The sequence below is a fragment of the Rana temporaria genome, chromosome 11, assembly GCF_905171775.1.
Source record: "Rana temporaria chromosome 11, aRanTem1.1, whole genome shotgun sequence".
In the NCBI taxonomy this organism is placed as follows: Eukaryota; Metazoa; Chordata; class Amphibia; order Anura; family Ranidae; genus Rana; species Rana temporaria.
The window spans coordinates 54,499,425-54,522,745 of record NC_053499.1 but is presented as its reverse complement, the minus strand read 5'-3'; the positions used below and the strand labels follow the sequence as shown (position 1 = coordinate 54,522,745).

General features: G+C 47.4%; 1 protein-coding gene across 3 annotated transcripts in view; it reads left to right on the top strand.

Moving 5' to 3' along the window:
- The window catches only part of CHID1 (chitinase domain containing 1), a 706,518-nt gene that overhangs the window by 12,559 nt on the left and 670,638 nt on the right, over positions 1-23,321 (top strand). For all 3 annotated transcript variants that reach the window (XM_040328528.1, XM_040328530.1, XM_040328531.1), the window contains exons 2-3: positions 5,324-5,452; positions 21,724-21,873. In XM_040328528.1, the coding sequence (XP_040184462.1) occupies positions 5,342-5,452; positions 21,724-21,873 (261 nt within the window). In that variant the 5' untranslated portion in view covers positions 5,324-5,341. The remainder of the gene's footprint in view (positions 1-5,323; positions 5,453-21,723; positions 21,874-23,321) is intronic.

Below are 23,321 nucleotides of genomic sequence, written 5' to 3'. Positions count from 1 at the left end.
AATATAGCATGACAGGTCCTCTTTACAGTGAGATATGGGGTCAATAAGACCCCACATCTCACTTCTAGGCTGGGAAGCCTGAAAAAAATCCCCAAAAAAACGATCCTGGCTTTGATCGTAGCGGTGAGTCGGAAGAAGCACCGGAGGGAGAAGGGAGGGGGGAAGTCCCCTTTCGCCTCCCGTAAGAACAATCAAGAGGCGGAACAGTCGACATGATTGTTCTTATGGAGAATCGCCAACTGAAAAAGAGTATATCTGAATGATGCCTGTAGCTGCAGGCATCATTCAGATATCCCTGCACAAAGTCAAGGACGTCCTATGACGGCCGACGGGCAGGAAGTGGTTAAAACGCATTTTTTTCCCGGGTATTGCAGAGTATTGGCGCGGGGGGTATTGCAGAGTATTGGCGCGGGGGTTGCAGGGATGGATGGATCTGTGACTGCAGTAGTCGCAGATCCAGCCACAACGCTGCTGAAACCCGCGCTCCCCCCCTCTCCTCTCGCACTGTACCGATCGGTACAGAGAGGAGAGGGAGGAACCGGCGTCATCAAATGACGCCGGTTTGTTTACATGTGATCGCTCCGTCATTGGACGGAGCGATCATGTGGTAAACGGCCATTACCAGCGACAATTTACCGCAATCCGTGATGCGGACCCGGTGGTCACGGACACTCCCGTGTGCGCGCCCCAAGGGCCGCGCGGGAGCGTGATTCTGGGAGGACGTCCTCCCAGAGTTAAGGAACCGCTTTGTAGCCGTATTTTGGCTATAAGGCGGTGATTAGGTAGTTAAGTGCAAAATGAAATTAAGCTGGTTCGTTCGGGCCCAAACCCTGCAGACTCAGAAGAAGAAAAGGAGATAAAAAGAAGAAAAAGATCAAGTATGAGACAAGAAAAATGGACTATGTAAAGAAGCTGAAAGACACCGAAAAAACCTTTGAAGCAAAGGATAATGATACAACATGTTTGCATATAGTAGTGGAACAAAGGCCCACTAGGGAGGTCGGATATTGATCAGGACAATCACCCAGACCAAGTTCCGGGCACAACTAGGGGAGCAGTGGTCCGACGGAACCACCCGACATTTTCCATAACAAAAATATCAACTTCGTATAATAGAAAAATAGACACATAACATAACTTTTAAAGGCACAACTGAAAAATAGCGAGCTACATCATCATGACAATACTGTCATCCATATAACATTAGTCGGTCACCAGCGCCCCGGGTACCCCCACTTAAGTGAGACCCATGGGGGGAGGGCGCCAACAGACAACAAAGAAACCTACATTGGTAGCCAAAATAAATGTAGACAATCACATCAAACAGAGGAAAATTTCATCTGCAGTATAACATTAGGTTCTATAGCCCAGGGTCACCGAACCCTGTCTATTAAAGATGAGGGTCATAACCTATAACCCACTATAGGCGGGGGTTTCCCAAAAACCCAAAGTAGAATACCGTATCTTATCTATCATAGGAAGTCCCCCACATAAGCATCAACAAACTTTCCACAATAAAAAGTGTTCACAATCTGAGAGAAAAAAAAGGGGAACAAGGTTAGGGTCGTGGTGCAGCAAGGGTAAAATCACAGTCAAAAGTTCAAGTTTCCAGGACCCAGCGCTGCCATCTCACAATTGGGGCAGCCCAGGGCAAGAGACTATCACGGAGCGAAATAGCCAAAAACAAGGGAGGGTGGGATGAGGGATGGCCTAGAGCAGAGAGTGAACATGAGAAGCATATGAAAGGTGCAAAACTAAAGTACCAAGGTTGATTGGGCCATAACTAAGCGGGAACAGTAACGTAATGCAAAACAAGGCCCACAATAAACAGTGAGAGTCATCAAATTGAGTTAAGCATCAAGTTCAAAGTGGATTGGGTAACAAATATAGGGTTTCCCAAGTGAACCGCATCAGCTGTCAGCCGTTGGAGACATCTTGGAAGCGTTGAGCTTGGTGAGAGCGAAGGGCTTGGGAGCCTTGCTGGGACATCTGAGAGGGCCTACGAAGTTGCTGAGAGGATCTCGGGCGGGCAGATGTGGATGGCGCTTCCTTTTGAGAGGGGGAAGTCAAGCTGTAATTCCTGAAAGTGCCGCCACAGGTCCGGCAGGGAAGAAGCGTGGAATTGGAGGCCATTATGAGCGAACAAAAGCTTAAAGGGGAACCCTTATCTGTACCGAATCCCCTGAGATTGCAGGACTTGCAGATAAGGCTTTACATTTCGCCTCTTAGCAATAGTAACAGGGAAGAGATCTGCAAAGAGTTGGAGGGTGCTTCCCTGGAATGAGAGGTCATGGGTGTCTCTTGCGGCTTGCAGGAGCCTCTCCTTAGTACTATAATAGTGAAACTTTATGATGACATCTCTGGGAGGGCCCTCAGTTGACTTAGGAGTCGGAGATCTATGTATACGATCAAATTCTAGGCATTCAAGGGGGATATCAGGTGCAAGCTCCTGAAAGAAGGCAGTGGCGGCTCCCTGCAAGTCAGTGGTGGTCTCGGGGATTCCACGGATGCGGAGGTTATCCCTGTGGGCTCTGTTTTCAGAATCCTCCAGCTTATCCTGCATGCTCTGAAGTCCTGACTGTAGTTTATCAACCTCCTCTTTGTGTCCCTCTAACACAGTAGTGGCCAGCTCCATCCGCTGCTCCAATTGATTAGTACAGTGGCCTAGCTCTTAAAAGACCTTTAACAAGATAAGCAGAGAGCTTGCGGGAGGCCGCAGTGATTTCCTTTTCCGCACTATGGAGCGGAACTTACTGAGTAGTGCTTCAGAGTCTGTAGTCGGGGGGCTGACTAGAGCAGAGGGGAATTGGTGCAGGCTGTCCTCCTGAGTGGAGTCATCTGGCTCCGGAGGCTCAGGCGCCATCTTGCCCCTACCTTTCCCCTTTCCTGGGGTGGGGGAAGCCTTCTGCTGTGAGTGGTAATGCTGCCTGCTTCTGGGTGTGCAGTGCATACCTGCCGGATCCAAGCGTTGTCTACTATCCCGGGAGCTGTTTTAGCTGTGTCTGCGAGCGTTCTGTGCCTTGTCAGCCGGGGAAAGATATTCCATCTGCACGGAGCGAGGAGTCTAAGCGGTCATCATCCTCGGTCCCGCGCATGCGGCCCCAGAGGGCCGATATTCTATGTACAATCCTTGTTTTATTGATTGCATGTAATATTCTAATTTTCTGAGATTGTGGATTTGGGGTTGTCATGAGCTGTAAGCCATAATCATCACAATTATGACAAATCACGGTTTGAACTATCTTGCTTTGCACCTTTTAAGTTGCATTAGTGAAATAAATGAACTTTTGCACGATATTCACATTTTTCGAGTTTCACCTGTAATGACATTGGCTGGGAAGGGGTTAAAATCTAGGGGCAATCAAGGGTTTAACTGTGTGCCTAACAAGTGTAATGTGTGCTGCTTTTACTTACTAATCTGGTTGTTTTTTTCTCCCTGCTCTTCTTCAGGTAGAAGAAACAGCCAGATCGCTTTTCACTGAACAAGGAGTCCTGTGTGTTTGTAAACACAGAATTCTGTATGTGTGTAATTGGACACAGGCGATCAGCAGGTTTCAGCTGAAATCATTGCTGTCAAACTCGTGCTGTGTCCAATCAAAGCACATATCGGCAAGGGGCACACCCATGCTCCTGCACCTGCTGCCCACTCACAGTATATTTACTGTGAGGGGTTGGCAGGAAGTTAATACCACTTTAACCCCTATTATCCTGGGAGGACATCATATGATGCTGCAACATGATCTGTCACCCACTGTGTTCACCGGACACGGCCGATGACAGATCATTGTACAGGCATGCTGCTGATCGCTGTGGCCAATAACAGCATGTCACATGACAATTGTACACAATGAACGGCACTGTTTCATGCCATCCATTGTGCACTATTGTAAGGAGCTCTGTGATTGGTCACCATGATTATATGGTACAGACAGGGCCAATCACAGCTCATCTGTACCATGTGATTAGCAGTTAATCACAATAGTAAACACTAAATTAATAGTTTGTATTAAAACAAAAAAAAAATGGTTGCTTATAACTGTAAAATTCACAGTTATAAAGAACCTTGGTGTGTATACAAAATAAAAATAAAAATCATGATAGCCTCCCCAGAGTAGTACAGTGTTACTATGGTAACACTTTATTGCTCTGATTGCTGTATGTAAAGGAAAGAAAATAAAAAATATATATATAATTTTTTAAATTTACATACTGTCACTAGTCAGTGTCCCTGATCACCGCCACACCAGTTATATGATGACACTGTACTGCACTGGTGACAATATGTAATTTTTTTTTTTTTTTGAAAACTGTGAAACATTTTATTTTTTTTCTATTTCTTTTATTTCTCCAAAAAAGTGACAAATAATTGCAACTTTAAAAAACTTGCCATGCCTCTTACTGAATATATTTGTACTGTCCGGCGTTTTCGGATCTCAAGAAATTACATTCTTAAATGCCGTCAGTATATCAGGACTGATCAATTTTCAGATATACTGTATACATACCATAGTTTTTAGACTCTATAACTTTCCTACAGACAAAATAATATACACTAATTTGGGTTATTTTCACCAAATAAATGCAGCGGTTTACATTTTCTGCTAAATTTATGAAGAAAGACTATTTGCAAAATGTTATAACAGAAATGAAGATTTTTTTTTTTTTTTTTTTTTTCAAAATGTTCTGTCTTTTTTTTATTTAGCAAAAAACAGCAGTGAATAAATACCACCAAAATAAAGCTCTATTTGTGTGATATACATTTTATATGGGTACAATGTTGCATAACCGCGCAATTGTCTTTGAAAGTGTGACAGCGATGGAAGCCGAAAATTGTCCTGGGCAGGAAGGGGATAAAAGTGTCCAGTATTGAAGCGATTAAAAACAGTGTATGCAATAGGAGTTGATATAGGATGTCTATTTGTTTTACCTCTGTTGTTGATAGGTTCATAAGAGCTTACACATGCATGGAACATTTTTTTTTTTTATTGTTGTAAAGTTTTTTTTTTATTTATTTTTAAATATAGTTCAACCCTTGTACCTGCAGAATATTACCTGCAATAATAAGCTGAACTGTTCATTAATTAGTGTCTGCTCAGAGATAAATGACCTGCTGTGAATGAATTCCAGTTCAGAGGAGAAGCGTGTCATTGCTTCCCGGCCTGGTTTGCTATAGAGCTGGACAGCCACTGCTTGTGGAAATGAAGGGTCGGATGATCAGACATTGCCTCCAGCTCTGTGCCAGGCTCCCTCCCACACTTCAGTAGCAAAACCCACAGCTCTGGTTAGTATCTGCTGTGTCACTTTGGACATTCTCTTGTTGCAGTGAGTCAGCTTTGAAAAGATGAAACTGCTGTATGTTCTGCTCGTGGTAGCCGTCGCTTGCCAATTGGCTGATGCCACTTTGTCGAAGAGTGACTCAAAGAAAGCATCTGCAAAGAATCTGGAGACAAAGGTAAGGTAACGAATACTGGGATGTCTCTTAAAGTGTGTGATAAAAGAAACGCTAGCTATGCAGAAATTTCACTGCCAGAACGTACTTTCACATTGTACAGTACCTGTGCAATAAAACAGACTATTAGTTGTCTTTCAAAACAAAAATTGTCAAAAGCATTTGTTTAAGAAACTGTTCAGAGAAATAATGGTTCTCTTCTGTGAAAGGGTCACTGATGCCATCTTTACCAAGAAGTAAAACTTCTTGGTAAAACTGAGGATTTTGATGTTGTGTTTGCTTTCTTTTTGCAGCTAAAATAATCAAATTTGCCCTTTTGTCTAACATTTGATAAAGTGACACCATACAGCATCCCTAGTTTCCAAAATAATCTATACACATCCACCACTTGATGGCCGTGCAATCTTTTTTTCATGAAATTGTTTTTACTGTGTAGCCACCCTCTAACAGAAAGTCAGATCAGAGCCGCAAAAAGGTAAGTTGCTTATTTTCTGATAGAGATATGGGGAATTACACAGGACCTACCAAGACAAACGCTCAGTGAAATAAAAATGGATGCATATTCTCTGTGTTGCTTTGTCCTACTGTTGAAGATGGGGTTCCCCTCATTTATTAAGCTATGTGGCAACTGCACTTGCAAATTGCAACTGCACTCCCAAAGTGCCTTTCGTAAATTCATCCCAATACTGCTTTATAATTTAGTATGTAAACGGTAAAAAAAGGAGGACAGACCATATTGACCCCATAAAGAATGAGGAAGAATATCTGGTTACAAAGGATAGGGAGATGGCAAAGGTATTGAATTTTTATTCTTCTCCTCAGTCTTCATGAGGGAATCGGGGGGGCTTCAGTAACCAAAACTGCAGTGTTTATCCTCGTGACACATCACAGGAAGCACCCTCCTGGCTAAGAGAGAACAGAATTGGAATTAGACTTGGGAAACCTAACATTAAATCACCGGGACCAGATGGCTTGCACCCAAGGGTACTTGGGGAACTCGGTAATTTCCAGACTATTGTTCCTAAATTCTACTGACTGGAATGGTACCAGTAAAATGGAGAAAAGCCAACATGGCACCAATATTTAAAAAGGGCCCAAAATACATCTCTGGGAATTACAGACCAGTTAGCCCAGTGTTTCTCATTTCTAGTCCTCAGGCCCCCCCAACAGGTCAGGTTTTCAGGATTTCCATTATTTTGCACAGGTGATTTGATCAGTTTCACTGCCTTAGTAATCACCACAGCCTTTTCATCTGAGGGAAATCCTGAAAACCTGACCTGTTGGGGGGGCCTGAGGACTGGAATTGAGAAACACTGAGTTAGCCCAACATCAATACTATGCAAGCTCTTGGAGGGGATGATAAGGGACTATATACAAGATTTTAGTAATGAAAACGGTATCATTAGAAGTAATCGGCATGGATTCCTGAAGAACTCTTCTTGCCAAACCAATCTATTAACCTTCTATGGGGAGGTAAGTTGCCATTTAGATAAAGGAAGGCCCGTAGACGTGGTGTATCTGGATTTTGCAAAAGCATTTGACACAGTTCCCCATAAACCTTTACTGTACAAAATAAGGTCCGTTGGCATGGACCATAGGGTGATAAATGGGCTACAAGGGCAAGTTCAGAGGGTGGTGATAAATGGGGAATGGTCAGGGGTGGGTAGTGGGGTCCCACAGGATTCTGTGCTGAGACTAATCCTATTTAATTTGTTCATAAACGACTTGGAGGATGGGGTAAACAGTTCAATCTCTGTATTTAGGGACGATACTAAGCTAAGCAGGGCAATAACTTCTCTGTAGGATGTGGAAATTTTGCTAAAAGATTTGAACAAAATAATGGGATGGGCAACTACATGACAAATTATGTTTAATGTAGAAAAATTTAAAATAATGCATTTGATTGGCAAAAGAACGAATGAAATCTATATACTAGGGCACCCCAGATGTTTTGGAACTACATTTTCCATGATGCTCAACTACACTGCAGAGTGCAAGAGCATCATGGGAAATGTAGTTCCAAAACATCTGGGGTGCCAACGTTCCCCGTGACTGTACTAGGGGGAGAACCTCTGGGAAGTTTTAGGGTGCAAAAAGTAGTAGATGATAGGTTCGGAAATGACATGCAATGCCAAGCTGCTGCTAACAAAGCAAACTGAATATTGGCATGCATTAAAAAATAGGATTTTTGTACTCACCGTAAAATCAATTTCTCTGAGTTCATGGACGGACACAGCTGCATTGACCTTGGAGTTATATACCTTTCCTTCTAGGAGAGACTAGGCAGAAAATAACAGCACTTTAAGTGTTAAAACACTTCTCTCAGTACAGCACCTCCCAGGGGGCGTGTCCCCGGGTACATCCCACTCTTTGGAAGCATCCAGCCTCAGTTCGTGGACAAGCAGTACAAACAAAGGAGGGGTGGGTGCTGTGTTCGTCCATGAACTCAAAGAAATGGATTTTACGGTGAGTACAAAAATCCTATTTTATCTTCCATTCATAGACGGACACAGCAGCATTGACCTTTAGGGACGTCCCCAAGCAGTGTCAAAATTTTTTTAGGGGTGGGAAAAAACACAGCAAACCAGAGTTCCTCAACGGAGGAACTTCAACTTTAAACTGCCGCCTGTAAAACGTTGCGGCCAAAGGAGGCATCCGAAGATGCACTCACATCCACCTTGTAAAATTTTGAGAAGGTGTGGATTGACGACCAGGTCGCCGCCTTACATACCTGTAAGACAGACGCTTGATGACGGAAAGCCGAAGAGGCACCAATCGCCCTGGTCGAATGCGCCGTGACCTGAAAGGGAGACGCCCGCCCCTTTAGGGCATAGGCCTGGAGCACGATCTGTCTGATCACCTAGAAATGGTGGCCGACGAGACCGCCAGACGTTTTTTAGGACCAGTCACCGACACGAACAGTGAGTCCGACCTCCGGAACGGAGCCGTAGCAGACAAGTATACCCTTAGGGCTCGAACCACGTCCAAGGAATGCAAAGTGGCCTCCTTCGGGTTTTTCGGCCGAGGACATAAGGATGGAAGAACAATGTCCTCATTAATGTGAAAAGCCGAAACAACCTTCGTAAGGAATGATGGCTGCGGCCGCAGCACCACCTTATCCTTATAAATGACTAAGTAGGGAGCCTTGCAAGACAAGGCCGCCAGTTCAGATACTCGTCTGACCGAAGTAATTGCCACCAGAAAAACCACCTTCTGAGACAGTCAACAAGGGGATCTCCCGAATGTCCTCAAACGGAGCTTATTGAAGCGCCGAAAGAACTAAATTTAAGTCCCAAGGAGGCAGTGGAGGACGCACAGGAGGGGCCACATGCCGGACCCCCTGCACAAATGTATGCACCAAGGAGTGCGCTGCCAAGGGTCGCTGAAAGTAAACCGCTAGAGCCGAGATCTGACTCCTAACCGTACTCAAGGCGAGAGCCTGATCCACTCCACACTGTAAAAACAGCAGAATCCGGGACATCGCGTATGTACGGGGGTGCCACTTCATCTCTTCACACATAGAGATGTAGGCCTTCCACGTACAATGGTAAATCTTTTGTGAAGTGGACTTCCGTGCTCGTAGCATGGTAGAAATCACAGAGCCCGACAGGCCTCGGTCCTTCAACGCCTGGCTCTCAACAGCCACGCCGTCAAAGCCAGCGACTGTAAAGCAGGGTGAAAGATAGGACCTTGCGACAGAAGGTCTTCTCTCAGGGGCAGACGCCAGGGAATGTCTGCCGCCAGATGCACCAGGTCTGCGTACCAGGGACGGCGCGGGCAATCCGGGGCAATCAGGATTGTTGGTATCCCCTCGGATTCCACCCTGCGCAGCAGGCGAGGAAGAAGCTGCAGGGGAGGAAAGGCGTATATTAGGTGATAGTGACCCCCAAGGCGCCACCAGCGCGTCTGACGCATCCGCCCCCGGGTCCCTCGATCTGGTCACAAATCGTGACACCTTCCGATTGAGACGGGACACTAGAATGTGCACGTCTGGAGTGCCCCATTTTTGGCACAGAGTCTGAAACGCCTCCGGGTGTAGCGACCATTCTCCTTGGTCTAGCCTTTGGCAACTTAGATAGTCTGCTTGCCAGTTCAGCACCCCCGTAATGTACACCACCGACAGAGCTGGAACGTAGCTTTCGGCCCACCGGAGGATGTGCGCGACTTCCGTCGCTGCAGCTGAGCTTCGTGTGCCCCTTTGATGATTGACGTATGCCACAGTCATGGCGTTTTTCGGACTGGATTCTGATCGGCCGACCTTGCAGACCCAGAGACCACTTGGAGAGACACAACTTAATCGCTCGGAGCTCCAGTACATTGATTGGAAGGCGGGACTCCGCCTGAGTCCAGCGCCCCTGGGCTGACTGGACACCCCCCCAGCCAAAAAGGCTGGCATCCGTGATGATCCCGCTGGGAGGAAAACTCTCGCCTCCGAGGAATCCAGGACCAACCCCAGATATTCCAGCCGCTGAGACGGTACCAGTACTGACTTCTGGATATTCAGCAGCCAACCGAATTCTCGGAGGGTCTGTCAGGTGATAGACATGCCCTCTTCTAATTCTGAGCTTGAGGAAGCTTTTAGAAGAAGATCGTCCAGGTATCCCACGATAGCGATCCCGCGTTGCCGCAGCAGGGCCAGAATCGGGGCGAGCACCTTGGTGAAAACCCGTGGTGCCGAAGCCAGGCCGAAATGGGAGGGTCACAAATTGAAAATGGTCCTCCCCGACCGCTAAGCGCAGAAACCTCTGGTGTTTTGCGCATATGGGGATATGCAGGTACGCATCCTTGATATCCAGGGATGCTAGGAAATCCCCCTGATGGAGCGCTGCTATTACTGAGCGAATCGACTCCATCCTGAATTTTTGCACTTTGATGAAGCAATTGAGGTCCAGGACCGGACGGACCCCATCCTTCTTGGGGACTACAAACAGATTGGAGTAAAACCCCCTGAAACCATTCCGTTGAGGGAACCGGTACAACCACCCCCCTGACCAGCAGGTCCTGGACAGCCCATGACAGGTCCTTCAGGCGATCCGGAGGTTGGAGGGAAAAAAATCTGTTTGGACAAGAGAGAAACTCTATCTTGTACCCCGAGTAAACTACTTCGAAAACTCACCGGTCGGAAAGAAGAGACCTCCACCGAGCCGCGAATTTGCGAAGCCGGCCCCCCACCCGAGATGTGGGCGGGGCAAACCTTCATGCGGAGGCAGGCTTGTCGGGCTTGCAGTACCAGGGGCGCTTTTGCCCTTCAGTGGACGCCTTGGCACCCTGGAAACGTTTTCCTGCCGCACTTGGCGGGCAAAAAAAAAAGGTTGGGGGTAGTAAATGAGGGCCCTTGCCTATGGCGAGGCTCCTTACCCTTCCCAGATTGCGGGAGCAGAGTGCTCTTGCCGCCTGTGGCATCTTTTATGATGTCATCCAGTGACGCCCCAAAAAGCCGTTCACCCTTTAAGGGTAAGTCCACCAGGGACAACTTAGAGGACTGGTCCGCAGACCAACACTTTAGCCACACAAGGCGGCGTAGTACCACCGCGTAGGCAGAGGCCCTGGAGAACAAGGGGGGGCGTATCCAGGGCCGACTCAGACAAATTTTAGACCCTGCACCAACTGGTCGGCCAGGTCCACACAGAGCTCAGGAGCATTATGCGCCTCCAGCCCCTGTACCAGGGACTTAGCCCGTTCGGTAAGTGTCTGTGACACCAGAGCCCTGGCCAAAACCGGTCTCACCACCGACCCCCCCACCACTGTGAATAAGGAACGGGCCACAGCCTCAGCTCTCCTATCTGCGGGGTCCTTAAAAGCGGGAGCCACTTCCACAGGCAACGTGGTGGCCTTGTTCAGCCTGGACACCGGAGGGTCCACTGACGAGGAGATACCCACTTTTTTTGGAAATCCTCCCCAAGCGGGTAACGGACCGCAAAGTATTTTGGTACAGCAAAAGCTTTCTGCGGCCGATCCCATTCCTTGTATAACAAGTCGTCCAGATACGGAACACAAGGAAACACTTTTGCGGTACGGGGTGGATTGCGGAACCCAAAAGGGACCGGCATGTTTGATGCCTCTGCCAAATCCTCAAGTTTCAGAGTATCCCGCACCGCAGTGACACGAGCTCCAACAAATTCCTTATCCTGCTTTGACCCTGAAGCAGAGTCGTCCTCACTGTCCACGTGGGCTAAGTCTGCATCATCTGACATGACAGAACCAGGGCCAAATGCAGAAGCAGCAACTGATTCTGCGTCAGAGACATCCCCAGAAGCAGGCTCAGGGAGGGGGCGCTTTTTACCCCCCTTCCGGACACTTGCCGCTTCAATCCTGGCAACAAACGCCTCCAGGACTGCCGTCATAGCATCCAACGAGGCCACAGGGGCACTAAGGGTTAACTCTGGCATGGTTCGGGAAGAAGCCTCACATGAGGGCCCTTGTGGTTCAGACTCCATGCTGTCCCACCTAAAAATGTCACCTTAGTACTGAAGACAAAAAACGGGACCCACTGGTCACCCTCCCGGCTGATACAGAGAGCAGGGGCCCCTCAGGGACTCGCCACCCAGAATCGGGCTGTACCGCTGTGTAGAGCTGAGAGTGCTGCATGTGCCGTGTCGTTTCCTCAGGAAGAAAAAACTGCGGTGTTGGCGCCGTTATTCCAGACACTGGAGGCCAAAACATTTCTAAAATGGCCGCCGACATGCAGAAAAACAGCATGCCGGCTACAAGAAAATGGCCGCCGACATATAGAGCCGCGGCTCTGGAAAAATGGCGGCCGTACACGTGTAAAACACAGTGAAACACAGCAGACACTGACACAGCACCTCACAATAAACAAATGCAGCACCAGTACAGTAAAAAATACAGTACCCCACAGCAGCACAGCCCCCTCGGTAGTAGCAGAGCCCCCCCTCAGGTGGACCCCCCACCTCACAGCCGCCACCCAGAAACGGAGAAGGAGGGAGAGGAATGCAGGGCCGACCCTCAGTCGACCTCCCCAGGAATGCACCAGCCGAAAACACCCTGCCAAGGCAAGGGGATACTACTTACCCATCCTGCGACCACCGGCTGGAGTCATTCCAGACAGAACCAACGTCCGCTTGCGGCATGGCTGTCAGCCCGGCACACTGTGACACAGCCATAGAGACCAGTCATATGTGTGCCCTGGAACATGTAGTTCACCGACCGCCCCTGGAGCAACGGGGCATGTCGTAGACGGCCTAGCTAAAGACCGGCACGCGCTCGATGGCCGAACATGGGGGGACTTCAAGGATCAAGATCCAACCTGTCACCCAGTCGGCAGTTGATAGTAGATTCCAGGATCCAAAAATGCAGGAACAAAAAAACAAAGGCGAAAAAATCGCAAAAAAAATCTCCAGAGCACATGGGCTCCAGAAAGGCCATGCTTTCCTGACGCTAGGCAGATTAAAACTGCGGCTGGATGCTTCCAGAGAGTGGGATGTACCCGGGGGACACGCCCCCTGGGAGGTGCTTAACTGAGAGAAGTGTTTTAACACTTAAAGTGCTGTTTTTTTCTGCCTAGTCTCTCCTCTCCTAGAAGGAAAGGTATATAACCCTAAGGTCAATGCTGCTGTTTCTGTCCATGAACGGAAGAGAAAAGGGATTAACTCCAGGGATAAAGCGATAATTTTCCCACTCTACAAGACTCTCTGGTCCGGCTGCACCTGGAGTATGCTGTGCAGTTCTGGACACCAGTCCTCAGGAAGTATGTACTGGAAATGGAGCGAAGAAGGGCAACAAAGCTAATAAAGGGTCTGGAGGATATTTAGTTATGAAGAAAGGTTGCAAGCACTGAACTTGAAAGGGGGATATGATTTCAATTTACAAATACCGTACTGGGGGTGACCCCACAATAGGGATACATTTTTTTTTGCGAAAAGGAGTTTAACAAGACACGTGGCCACTAATTAAAATTAGAAAAAAAGAGGTTTAACCTTAAACTATGTAGAGGGTTCTTTACTGTAAGGGCGGCAAGGATGTGGAATTCCCTTTCACAGGCAGTGGTCTCAGCGGGGGGGGGGGGGGCATTGATAGTTTCAAAAAACTATTAGATAAGCACCTGAATGACCACAACATACAGGGATTTGAACCTCACCTACTATGTAACTGCTATACAAGTTTTATCATACAGTGAAATATAACAAACAAGTAGTAAAAAAAACAACAATGAAATCCTAAAACAACAATGGCTTTAAAAGTGAATTGGACACTTTGGATAAGTAATGGAGGACATTTTATGTTGGATGTTTCTTTTCTTCCAACAATGGGACATAATAAGCTTAACCAAGAGCTTGAACATTATACAAAATGAACAGTGGATGACATGAGAAAAATGTATTTGTCTTGTATAACTTTAAAAAGAAAGTGACTTTATGGATAGCCTTACTGAGTAATAAGGTTGAAGATGCACACTGATTGTGTAGAGCAGGGATATGCAATTAACGGACCTCCAGTTGTTGCAGAACTACAAGTCCCATGAGGCATAGCAAGACTCTGACAGCCACAAGCATGACACCCAGAGGCAGAGGCATGATGGGACTTGTAGTTTTGCAACAGCTGGAGGTCCGCTAATTGCATATCCCTGGTGTAGAGGGTAAGGCTTCATGTACAGGGGACGCTTTTACAACTTCTCCTAAACGATTTAACGTGACAGATAGTAACCGACTTTTAAAACACCCGTTTTGCCGCGTTTTACATGCTGCGCTTTGCGTTTTTTAGATTTACATATTTTTTTTCAAAATAACTAAAAATGAAAAACGCCTTAGAGTTACCACGCTTAGAAGTGTTTGGCTCTTGAAATGACTGTAAGCTCATCTTCTGAACCCATTTTTTTTGCGTTACAAATTTTGTTTGTCTTTAATAAATGTGATAATTTTTCTATATCCTTCATTGTTTACTGTGCCTTTAAAGTCCGACCCTGGGTCACCTTCTGGGACCCTCTTTTGTGTTTCCATAATTACTTACGGGTGTGCAATATGAGTGCTTCCCTTTCTTATTTCTGTATGTGTGTAATTGGACACAGCCGATCAGCAGGTTTTAGCTGAAATTATTGGCTGAAATCTGCTGCCAAACTCATGCTGTGTCCAATCACAGCACGTGTCAGCAGGATGTGTGTGCGTGCACCTGCTGCCCGCTTGCAGTATATTAACTGTGAGGGATGACAGGAGGTTAATACCACTTTTAAGTATAAGTTTAACTTTTGCAACATGTTACACCCTGTGACAGACTCTGATTCTCTTATGTCTAGGGTCACCCTAAGAAATGATATCATAAATTCTATGAGATGGGACATTACTGATAGTTCATATTCCAGAATGTCTTGAGACATAGTACAGGTGATTGTCATGTGGACCAGAGTGACTCATTCCTCTGTGTAACAGACTGAAATGCTAATGTTTCACCACCAGCCATTTCTCTATTCTTTGTGCCAATTGCCTCTATTTTGTGTGTGTGAAGATGTCCTGTGTTTACGCTTAAGAGATTGTGCATTGTACAGCAGATAGTGAGGAGCCGGGGTGTCTAGTCACCTCTTCTGGCTAAATGATTAGATAAATTAGCTCATGTTAATTATTGTTCCGGCCACCTCCTCTTTACTGTATAAAAGATTGTGTTTTTGATTCTATTAAAGACTCCATACTTAGCACACATACAAGTCTCGTCTCGTTGTGTGTTACAAGGCAGCTAAAATATCCAGTATCTATGTCCAGACTATGGGAAGCAGTATATGACGGAAGCATTCGGTCTGGATGCGGGGACCTTCCGTGACACACCCATATTCAGGGTGTAACATGAAACGTTGCAGATACACCAGCCCCTGATTTGCCCATTCTGACAGCTAGCCGTCTGGCTGCAACCATTTTAACTGCGGCAGCTAAAGCTGCTGCCTGTTCACTTCTTGGATTTACACAGGCACAAAGAGGCACACCTCCAGCTCTGCAGCCCTGCAGCTCTCATTGGCCCTCTTATGACTCACCCCCCTTCCTTCCTCGCAAACTCTTACAAGAGTGAGAGAGAGAGCTGTGCATGTTGTCGTAAAGACAAAGAGGAAGTGGGCTGTTTAAGGGAAAATTTACTGGTAGAAAAAATATTTACTATCCAAAGTTAAAACAACAAGGTCAATAGATTTAATAGATGGAAAGATTACCGATGGTCCGCTTTAATTGTAAGGCCTCATGCACACGGGACGTTAAAATAACATAATAAAAAACGTTAGTAGCTTTGCTGTGAGTTTTTCAAAGTTTTTGCAATAGTGTATGTTTATTAGCGTTTTTCTGCGTTTGGCAGCTTTTTAGCTTTTTTTTCAATGGATCAAAAATACTGCCGAGCAGCGTTTGTTAGTGTTTTTTTGACGTTTATCAGCGTTGGAGAACTCGATAGTTTTTTGTTTTTTTACTGCTCAAAAACGCCACTGCCCAAAACTAACAGCCTTATGTGTGCATGGACACATAGGATAATATGATGGAGAGTTTAATGACTGTCGAAAAAACTTCTACTGCCAAAAACAGCTGCTGTAAAAACGTCCAGTGTGCATGAGCCCTAAAGGTTAACCTCTAAGATTAAAGGAACACTAAAGGCAAACATTTTTTTTTTTTTTTTTTTTTAAATAACAAACATGTTATACTTCCCTCCACTGTCTCGGCTCCCTTGGCGGCTGTCTCGGCTCCTCCTCGCAAAAGCTTTTCACCCGGCGTGCGGCGACATCCGCTGTGATTGACAGCAGCGCCAGCCAATGGATGCGCTGCTATCAATCCGTCCAGCCTAGCCAATCAACAGCCAGGCTGGGAACCGAAGAGGATCACGTGGACGCACGCGGGATTTTCGAGGGGTCGGGTAAGTAAAACGGGGGTTCGGGGGGGGCTTCTTGGGAGCCGGTATCGTCGGATGTTTTTTCACCTTAATGCATAGGATGCATTAAGGTGAAAAAACATTTACGTTTACAACCCCTTTAAAGGAACACTAAAGGTTAGTTTTTATTAGATCAATTGATTGCTGTAAGCTAGAGCATTTAAATATCACTTACCTTGTTTTTCCTTTTGACCTCCAAAATACAGTAATCCAGGTTTAAAAAATGCCATTTCCTGTCTCTCCTCTTCTTGCTTTCCACCAGCACCTGAGCTGTTTTGCATGGTGGAAAGCAGAATGTGCTCACCCCCTCCCTATGACTACAGCCCTGCGTGAAGATGCTCTCTTATCCCTCACAGGCATGGAGGCTAAGCCTAATGGGAACTGTAGTTCCCATTAGGCCGTGATGTAGCAAGAATGAATGCGCACCGCAAACCAGGAAGTCAGTGAGAATAACGTTTTAGGAGTGCTGGAGGTGAATAAAACAGCTAGATTTCAACAGGGATCAAACTAGTTATAATGCAAAACATTACGTTTTACTTTATCAGCTACTGTCACACTTTAACTTAAGAGGAAAATATTTTTGTCTTTACAACCCCTTTAAGCCCAGTGTAGGTGAAACGTATCAGTGGGATTTGTGCTGAAGCCTGTCTTTCGTTTACTTCACACCGAAGTTGAATACGTTTTCAGCGATTATTTATATGCTAGATTATATCTTGGAGTGAGATGTGCTCTGTTTCTGCCAGCACCTGAACAAACAGCGTAAACCTAGGAGACTGATACTGCAGGCTTGGATCAGCGTTGATCTGTCATATTTGTGAGCTTTACTTATATAGTTTCATTCCCCCAGCAGCCATATATTTGTACATACAGTTCACAAAAAGCAACTGTACATGCAGTCTCTCTCCCCCGCCCCCCCCCCCCCCCCCCCCCCCGAGCAGCTGTTATACCTGGCTTTATATGCATCAGTGTCAATTGATTAATGCAATTTCTTTCATTGCCTGGTCATAGTGTAATCATTAATTACAGAACCTCAAGTTTTCAAATGAGCTTCTCAGATGGCTGTCTAATTTGCACTGCTTTTATCCCCTGCAATGCGTGTCATGTGACTAATATGGTATACATACTGTAACAGGGCCACATGACACCAAGTGCAGGGGATAATAATAATAAAACAAATGAATTGCCACTATGCCTGGCTGTTGTAAGACATAGCAATAATCACTAAACACTAGTCTATCCACAACAGTGGTGCCACTGCCTGTCAGCAAAGAAGTAGTGGGAATTCTCTCCAGTCGGGACATAGACCAAACTAAAAACATTTTTAGTAATGTGAAGAAGGGTTAGAATTTAAGGTAATGTTTTTTTTGGCTGTCTGTGCCTTCCTGTCCCAGTGAAGCGTGCTAATATGCTTGTGCCACAGACACAGAAGGTAAGGGAAAATCTTGCCAGTGTGGTCACAGTAAAAAAAAATATAAATTTTAATTTCTCCCTTATTTCAAGCAAAACTTGAAAAAAATTGGTTGAAGTTAGTCTTCAAGACACAATTCCACTTTGTAAAAAAAAAAAAAAATAATGTTTTCCCTATACGTACACTTAAAAGTGAACCTGTGCTTTGTCTATGCAGGACAAAGTAACAGGTTCACTTTAATAAAGCCCTCTACACAGGGCCGGACTGGGAGTAAAAACCAGCCCTGGAAAACATTTCATACCAGCCCCATAGCATTATTATACCAGCCCAACATCATAACGTCATTATTTTCTTGTTCATATAAGAGAAAACCATACATTTTAAAGAAACATTTAAAGAGCGTATTATATAAAGATAAGACAGATATGAAAGCACATAGGGCTAGGGAGATTATATATATATATATATATATATATATATATATTTTATTACACAGTGGAACCTCAGATTACGAGCATAATCCGTTCCAGGAGAATGCTCGTAATCCAAAGTGCTCACATATCAAAGTGAGTTTCCCCATTGAAGTTAATGGAAACGAAAATAATTTGTTCCGCATTGACTTCAATTGCATGCAATACCGCATGTGGCCAGAGGTGGGGGGCGCCGGAGAGCATCGGAGACACTCGGAAATGTCACTTGCCATCCGTCCCCTGCCACCAGATTTAGTGTGTCACTTGCCACCCATCCCGTCACCAGATTCAGCGTGTCACTTGTCACTTGGACTGGGTGACAGCAGGGGGACTGGGCGACAGCAAGGGGACTGGGCGACAGCAAGGGGACTGGGCGACAGCAAGGGGACTGGGCGACAGCAAGGGGACTGGGCGACAGCAAGGGGACTGGGTTACAGAGGACTGGGAGACTGGGTGACAGGGACTAGGTGACAGAGAGCTGGGTGACAGGGACTGGGTGACAGGAGACTGGGTGACAGAGAGCTGGGTGACAGGAGACTGGGTGACAGAGAGCTGGGTGACAGAGAGCTGGGTGACAGGAGACTGGGTGACAGGAGACTGGGTGACAGGAGACTGGGTGACAGAAAGCTGGGTGACAGAGCTGGGTGACAGAGAGCTGGGTGACAGGAGACTGGGTGACAGGAGACTGGGTGACAGAGAGCTGGGTGACAGGAGACTGGGTGACAGGAGACTGGGTGACAGGAGACTGGGTGACAGAGAGCTGGGTGACAGAGAGCTGGGTGACAGAGAGTTGGGTGACAGAGAGTTGGGTGACAGAGAGTTGGGTGACAGAGAGTTGGGTGACAGAGAGTTGGGTGACAGAGAGTTGGGTGACAGAGAGTTGGGTGACAGAGAGTTGGGTGACAGAGAGTTGGGTGACAGAGAGTTGGGTGACAGAGAGTTGGGTGACAGAGAGTTGGGTGACAGAGAGTTGGGTGACAGAGAGTTGGGTGACAGAGAGTTGGGTGACAGAGAGTTGGGTGACAGAGAGTTGGGTGACAGAGAGTTGGGTGACAGAGAGTTGGGTGACAGAGAGCTGGGTGACAGAGAGCTGGGTGACAGAGAGCTGGGTGACAGAGAGCTGGGTGACAGAGAGTTGGGTGACAGGAGACTGGGTGACAGAGAGCTGGGTGACAGGAGACTGGGTGACAGGAGACTGGGTGACAGAGAGCTGGGTGACAGGAGACTGGGTGACAGAGAGCTGGGTGACAGGAGACTGGGTGACAGAGAGCTGGGTGACAGAGAGCTGGGTGACAGAGAGCTGGGTGACAGAGAGCTGGGTGACAGAGAGCTGGGTGACAGAGAGCTGGGTGACAGGGACTGGGTGACAGAGAGCTGGGTGACAGAGAGCTGGGTGACAGGAGACTGGGTGACAGAGAGCTGGGTGACAGGAGACTGGGTGACAGGAGACTGGGTGACAGAAGACTGGGTGACAGGAGACTGGGTGACAGAGAGCTGGGTGACAGAGAGCTGGGTGACAGAGAGCTGGGTGACAGAGAGCTGGGTGACAGAGAGCTGGGTGACAGAGAGCTGGGTGACAGAGAGCTGGGTGACAGAGAGCTGGGTGACAGAGAGCTGGGTGACAGGGACTGGGTGACAGAGAGCTGGGTGACAGAGAGCTGGGTGACAGAGAGCTGGGTGACAGAGAGCTGGGTGACAGAGAGCTGGGTGACAGAGAGCTGGGTGACAGAGAGCTGGGTGACAGAGAGCTGGGTGACAGAGAGCTGGGTGACAGAGAGCTGGGTGACAGAGAGCTGGGTGACAGAGAGCTGGGTGACAGAGAGCTGGGTGACAGAGAGCTGGGTGACAGAGAGCTGGGTGACAGGGACCTGGGTGACAGGGACCTGGGTGACAGGGACCTGGGTGACAGGGACCTGGGTGACAGAGAGCTGGGTGACAGGGACTGGGTAGAGAGAGAGCTAGGTGACAGGGACTGGGTGACAGAGGACTGGGTGACAGAGGACTGGGTGACAGAGGACTGGGTGACAGAGGACTGGGTGACAGAGGGCTGGGTGACAGAGAGCTGGGTGACAGAGAGCTGGGTGACAGAGAGCTGGGTGACAGAGAGCTGGGTGACAGAGAGCTGGGTGACAGAGAGCTGGGTGACAGAGAGCTGGGTGACAGGGACTAGGTGACAGAGAGCTGGGTGACAGAGAGCTGGGTGACAGAGAGCTGGGTGACAGGGACTGGGTGACAGAGAGCTGGGTGACAGAGAGCTGGGTGACAGAGAGCTGGGTGACAGAGAGCTGGGTGACAGGGACCTGGGTGACAGAGAGCTGGGTGACAGAGAGCTGGGTGACAGAGAGCTGGGTGACAGAGAGCTGGGTGACAGAGAGCTGGGTGACAGAGAGCTGGGTGACAGAGAGCTGGGTGACAGGGACCTGGGTGACAGAGAGCTGGGTGACAGGGACTGAGTGACAGGGACCTAGGTGACAGAAAGCTGGGTGACAGGGACTGGGTGACAGGGACCTAGGTGACAGAGAGCTGGGTGACAGGGACTGGGTAGAGAGAGACTATACAGTCCAGATTACAATTTGCAGGGGCAGCAAAGGTGACAGAGAAAGGGGGGTGCACCATGCAACCCCCCCCCCTCTCTCTGTGTTACCTTTGCTGCCCCTGCAAATTGTAATCTGGACTGTATAATCTCTCTCACAATTGCATGGTCAAACCCCCCCCCCCCCCCCCACCTACCTACCTTTTCTTCCTTCTGCTCCAAGGCTGGCCGGCGCCATACACTTCTTCTCCTCTGCGGCTCTGCCTTCACACGTGGCTCTGCAGGAGAAACATAGTGGGCGGTGCTGGCGCCGCACGGGACGATGGGACGTTCGGTTCTCCTGCTCGGCTCCTCCCCTCCCTCAAACACATGATCGCTTCAGTCCAGTGTGCACACTTCACACAGCGCGGGAAGGAAAGTGCAGCGGCGAGCATGGCGGCCGCAACCCGCCGGCGACCGGCCCGCCGCTGCTCTTTATTAACATAATGTAATAGACATGACACTGGACTGGAGTGAATGCAGCATAGGGCAGGCATGCGTATAATTGTAAAGTGCGGCCGCGGCCCACAGCCACAGGCACAGCTGGTTAATTTTACTGTCAGCAGGCGGCCTACCGGGAATTTTCCCGCTATCCCGGTAGGCCAGTCCGGCCCTGCCTCTACAGCCGCAAATACTTTCCTCCTATTTCTCCCCAGTCATTCTGTTCAGCCGTGTGGAGCAAAGGTAAATCCAGTGTAAGGTATGGGTAGCAAGAGCTGTAGCTTACACAGGACATTGGGCTTCCTGTATGTGTGATTTGCCCAGCAGTGTCACATGAAATGGGTGGTACTTCCACTTCTGGCTCTGAATAGAGCCACGGAGGAGTGACGAAAAGATAAGTGTATGCTGGTGTATATTATATTAAGGCAAAGCTGTTGGGCAAATAGCAGATTTTCTTGAAAGAAATTTTGGTCAATTTTATGAGGTGTAGACCAGATGTTTTCCACTTATGTACCATTCTTTCTCTATATTGCAGACAAACCTTTCTGATCTTCCTGTCCAAGCCAGAGGATTAGTCTCCACTGATGTTAAGGCCAAGGACATAGTGCTTGATCACCAGAGTTACTGCATCAAAAATGTGAAGGAGCGTCATGTTACTGCAGATGTACTTGGATATGTAACACCTGTAAGTCAGTATTTCTATGTACTTTGCTTTGCAATTAAATATACTATTCTTACTTTGTATTCCTTTTTTCTTTCTTTTCTTAGGACATGTTCACACCAGGTATGTTGGGCCTGCACTAGTCAGTCCCAGTGCAAGACAAGGCAGAAAGCCTTGTACTCTATGGTGTCTGTACACATCACTGCAATGTAGTGGTGTGTACATAGAAACAGTAGTGCATGCAGTATTTTTCCAGTGTAGCAGCTTGCTATGTAAACTACCACAGTGCAACACCACGGTGTGGTGCTGCTTTTAAAATGTCACTTTAACATTTCAATTAAATTCGACCCAAATAATCTGTAAATGGGGTTTGATGCTGAGATCGTCGCATCAGCACTCTTCCTTCCAGAGAGTACTACAAAGCGCAGCTGTCTGGTGTGAACAAGCCCTTGATGTACTGCAGGGGTCACCAATCTGCGGCCTGCCGCCACTAAATCTCCGGCCCGTCAGTGGCAGAGATTAATTCACAGGCACCCGGCCCGCGGACAAGTGGTTGTCTGTTAAAAAATGTCATCTGCAAAAGTGTCTGTGTTATATAATAAAATTGCAGCTATATACCTCATTAAGAGTACTGCTCGTGGCTCAGGTGACTTGCTGCCTCCCCTCCTCCTCTTCTCTATTCCCCTCCTCCTCTTCTCTTCTCCCCTCCTGACTAATGTCATTCTCGGCCCTGCCCTCTGCAATTATCAGATGAGGAAAAGAGAGGTGGCGGGTCAAGTGAGCAGAGAGCTCACAGGCGTCCACAGCCACCTCTGTATCCCCCCTGTCCACCTCTGTATCCCCCCCCCTGTCCACAGCCACCTCTGTATCCCCCCCCCATGTCCACAGCCACCTCTGTATCCCCCCTCTTTACCCCCCATCTTCATATATTAGCAGGTGAATGTGGCCCTCCATGCATTCACATACATTGAATACGGCCCTTAAGTGGAAAAAGGTTGCTGAACCCTGGTGTACTATGTAAGCTATATTACCTACTGCCATCTAATGTTATATTGTTAGCTTCTTATAAGTCTTCGTTTTATTATAAAAAAAGTAAATTATTTTATTAATTGTATTAGTGCAGGAAGGAGGTCACAGAAACGGCTAACTAGCTACTTACCTTACAATTCTAGTTTGTGATTTGGCTAGAAGCCACCATTACAGCACATGATGCACTATATTGTCAAAAGTATTGTGACACCTGCTCTTGGGCACACATGAACTTTAATGGTATCCCAGTCTTAGTCAGTAGGGTTCAATATTGAGTTGGCCCACCCTTTGCAGCTATAACAGCTTCAACTCTTCTGGGAAGGCTGTCCACAAGGTTTAGGAGTGTGTCTATGGGAATGTTTGACTATTTTTACAGAAGTGCATTTGTGAGATCAGGCACTGATGTGGGTGAGAAGGTCTGGCTCTCTGTCTCCGCTCTAATT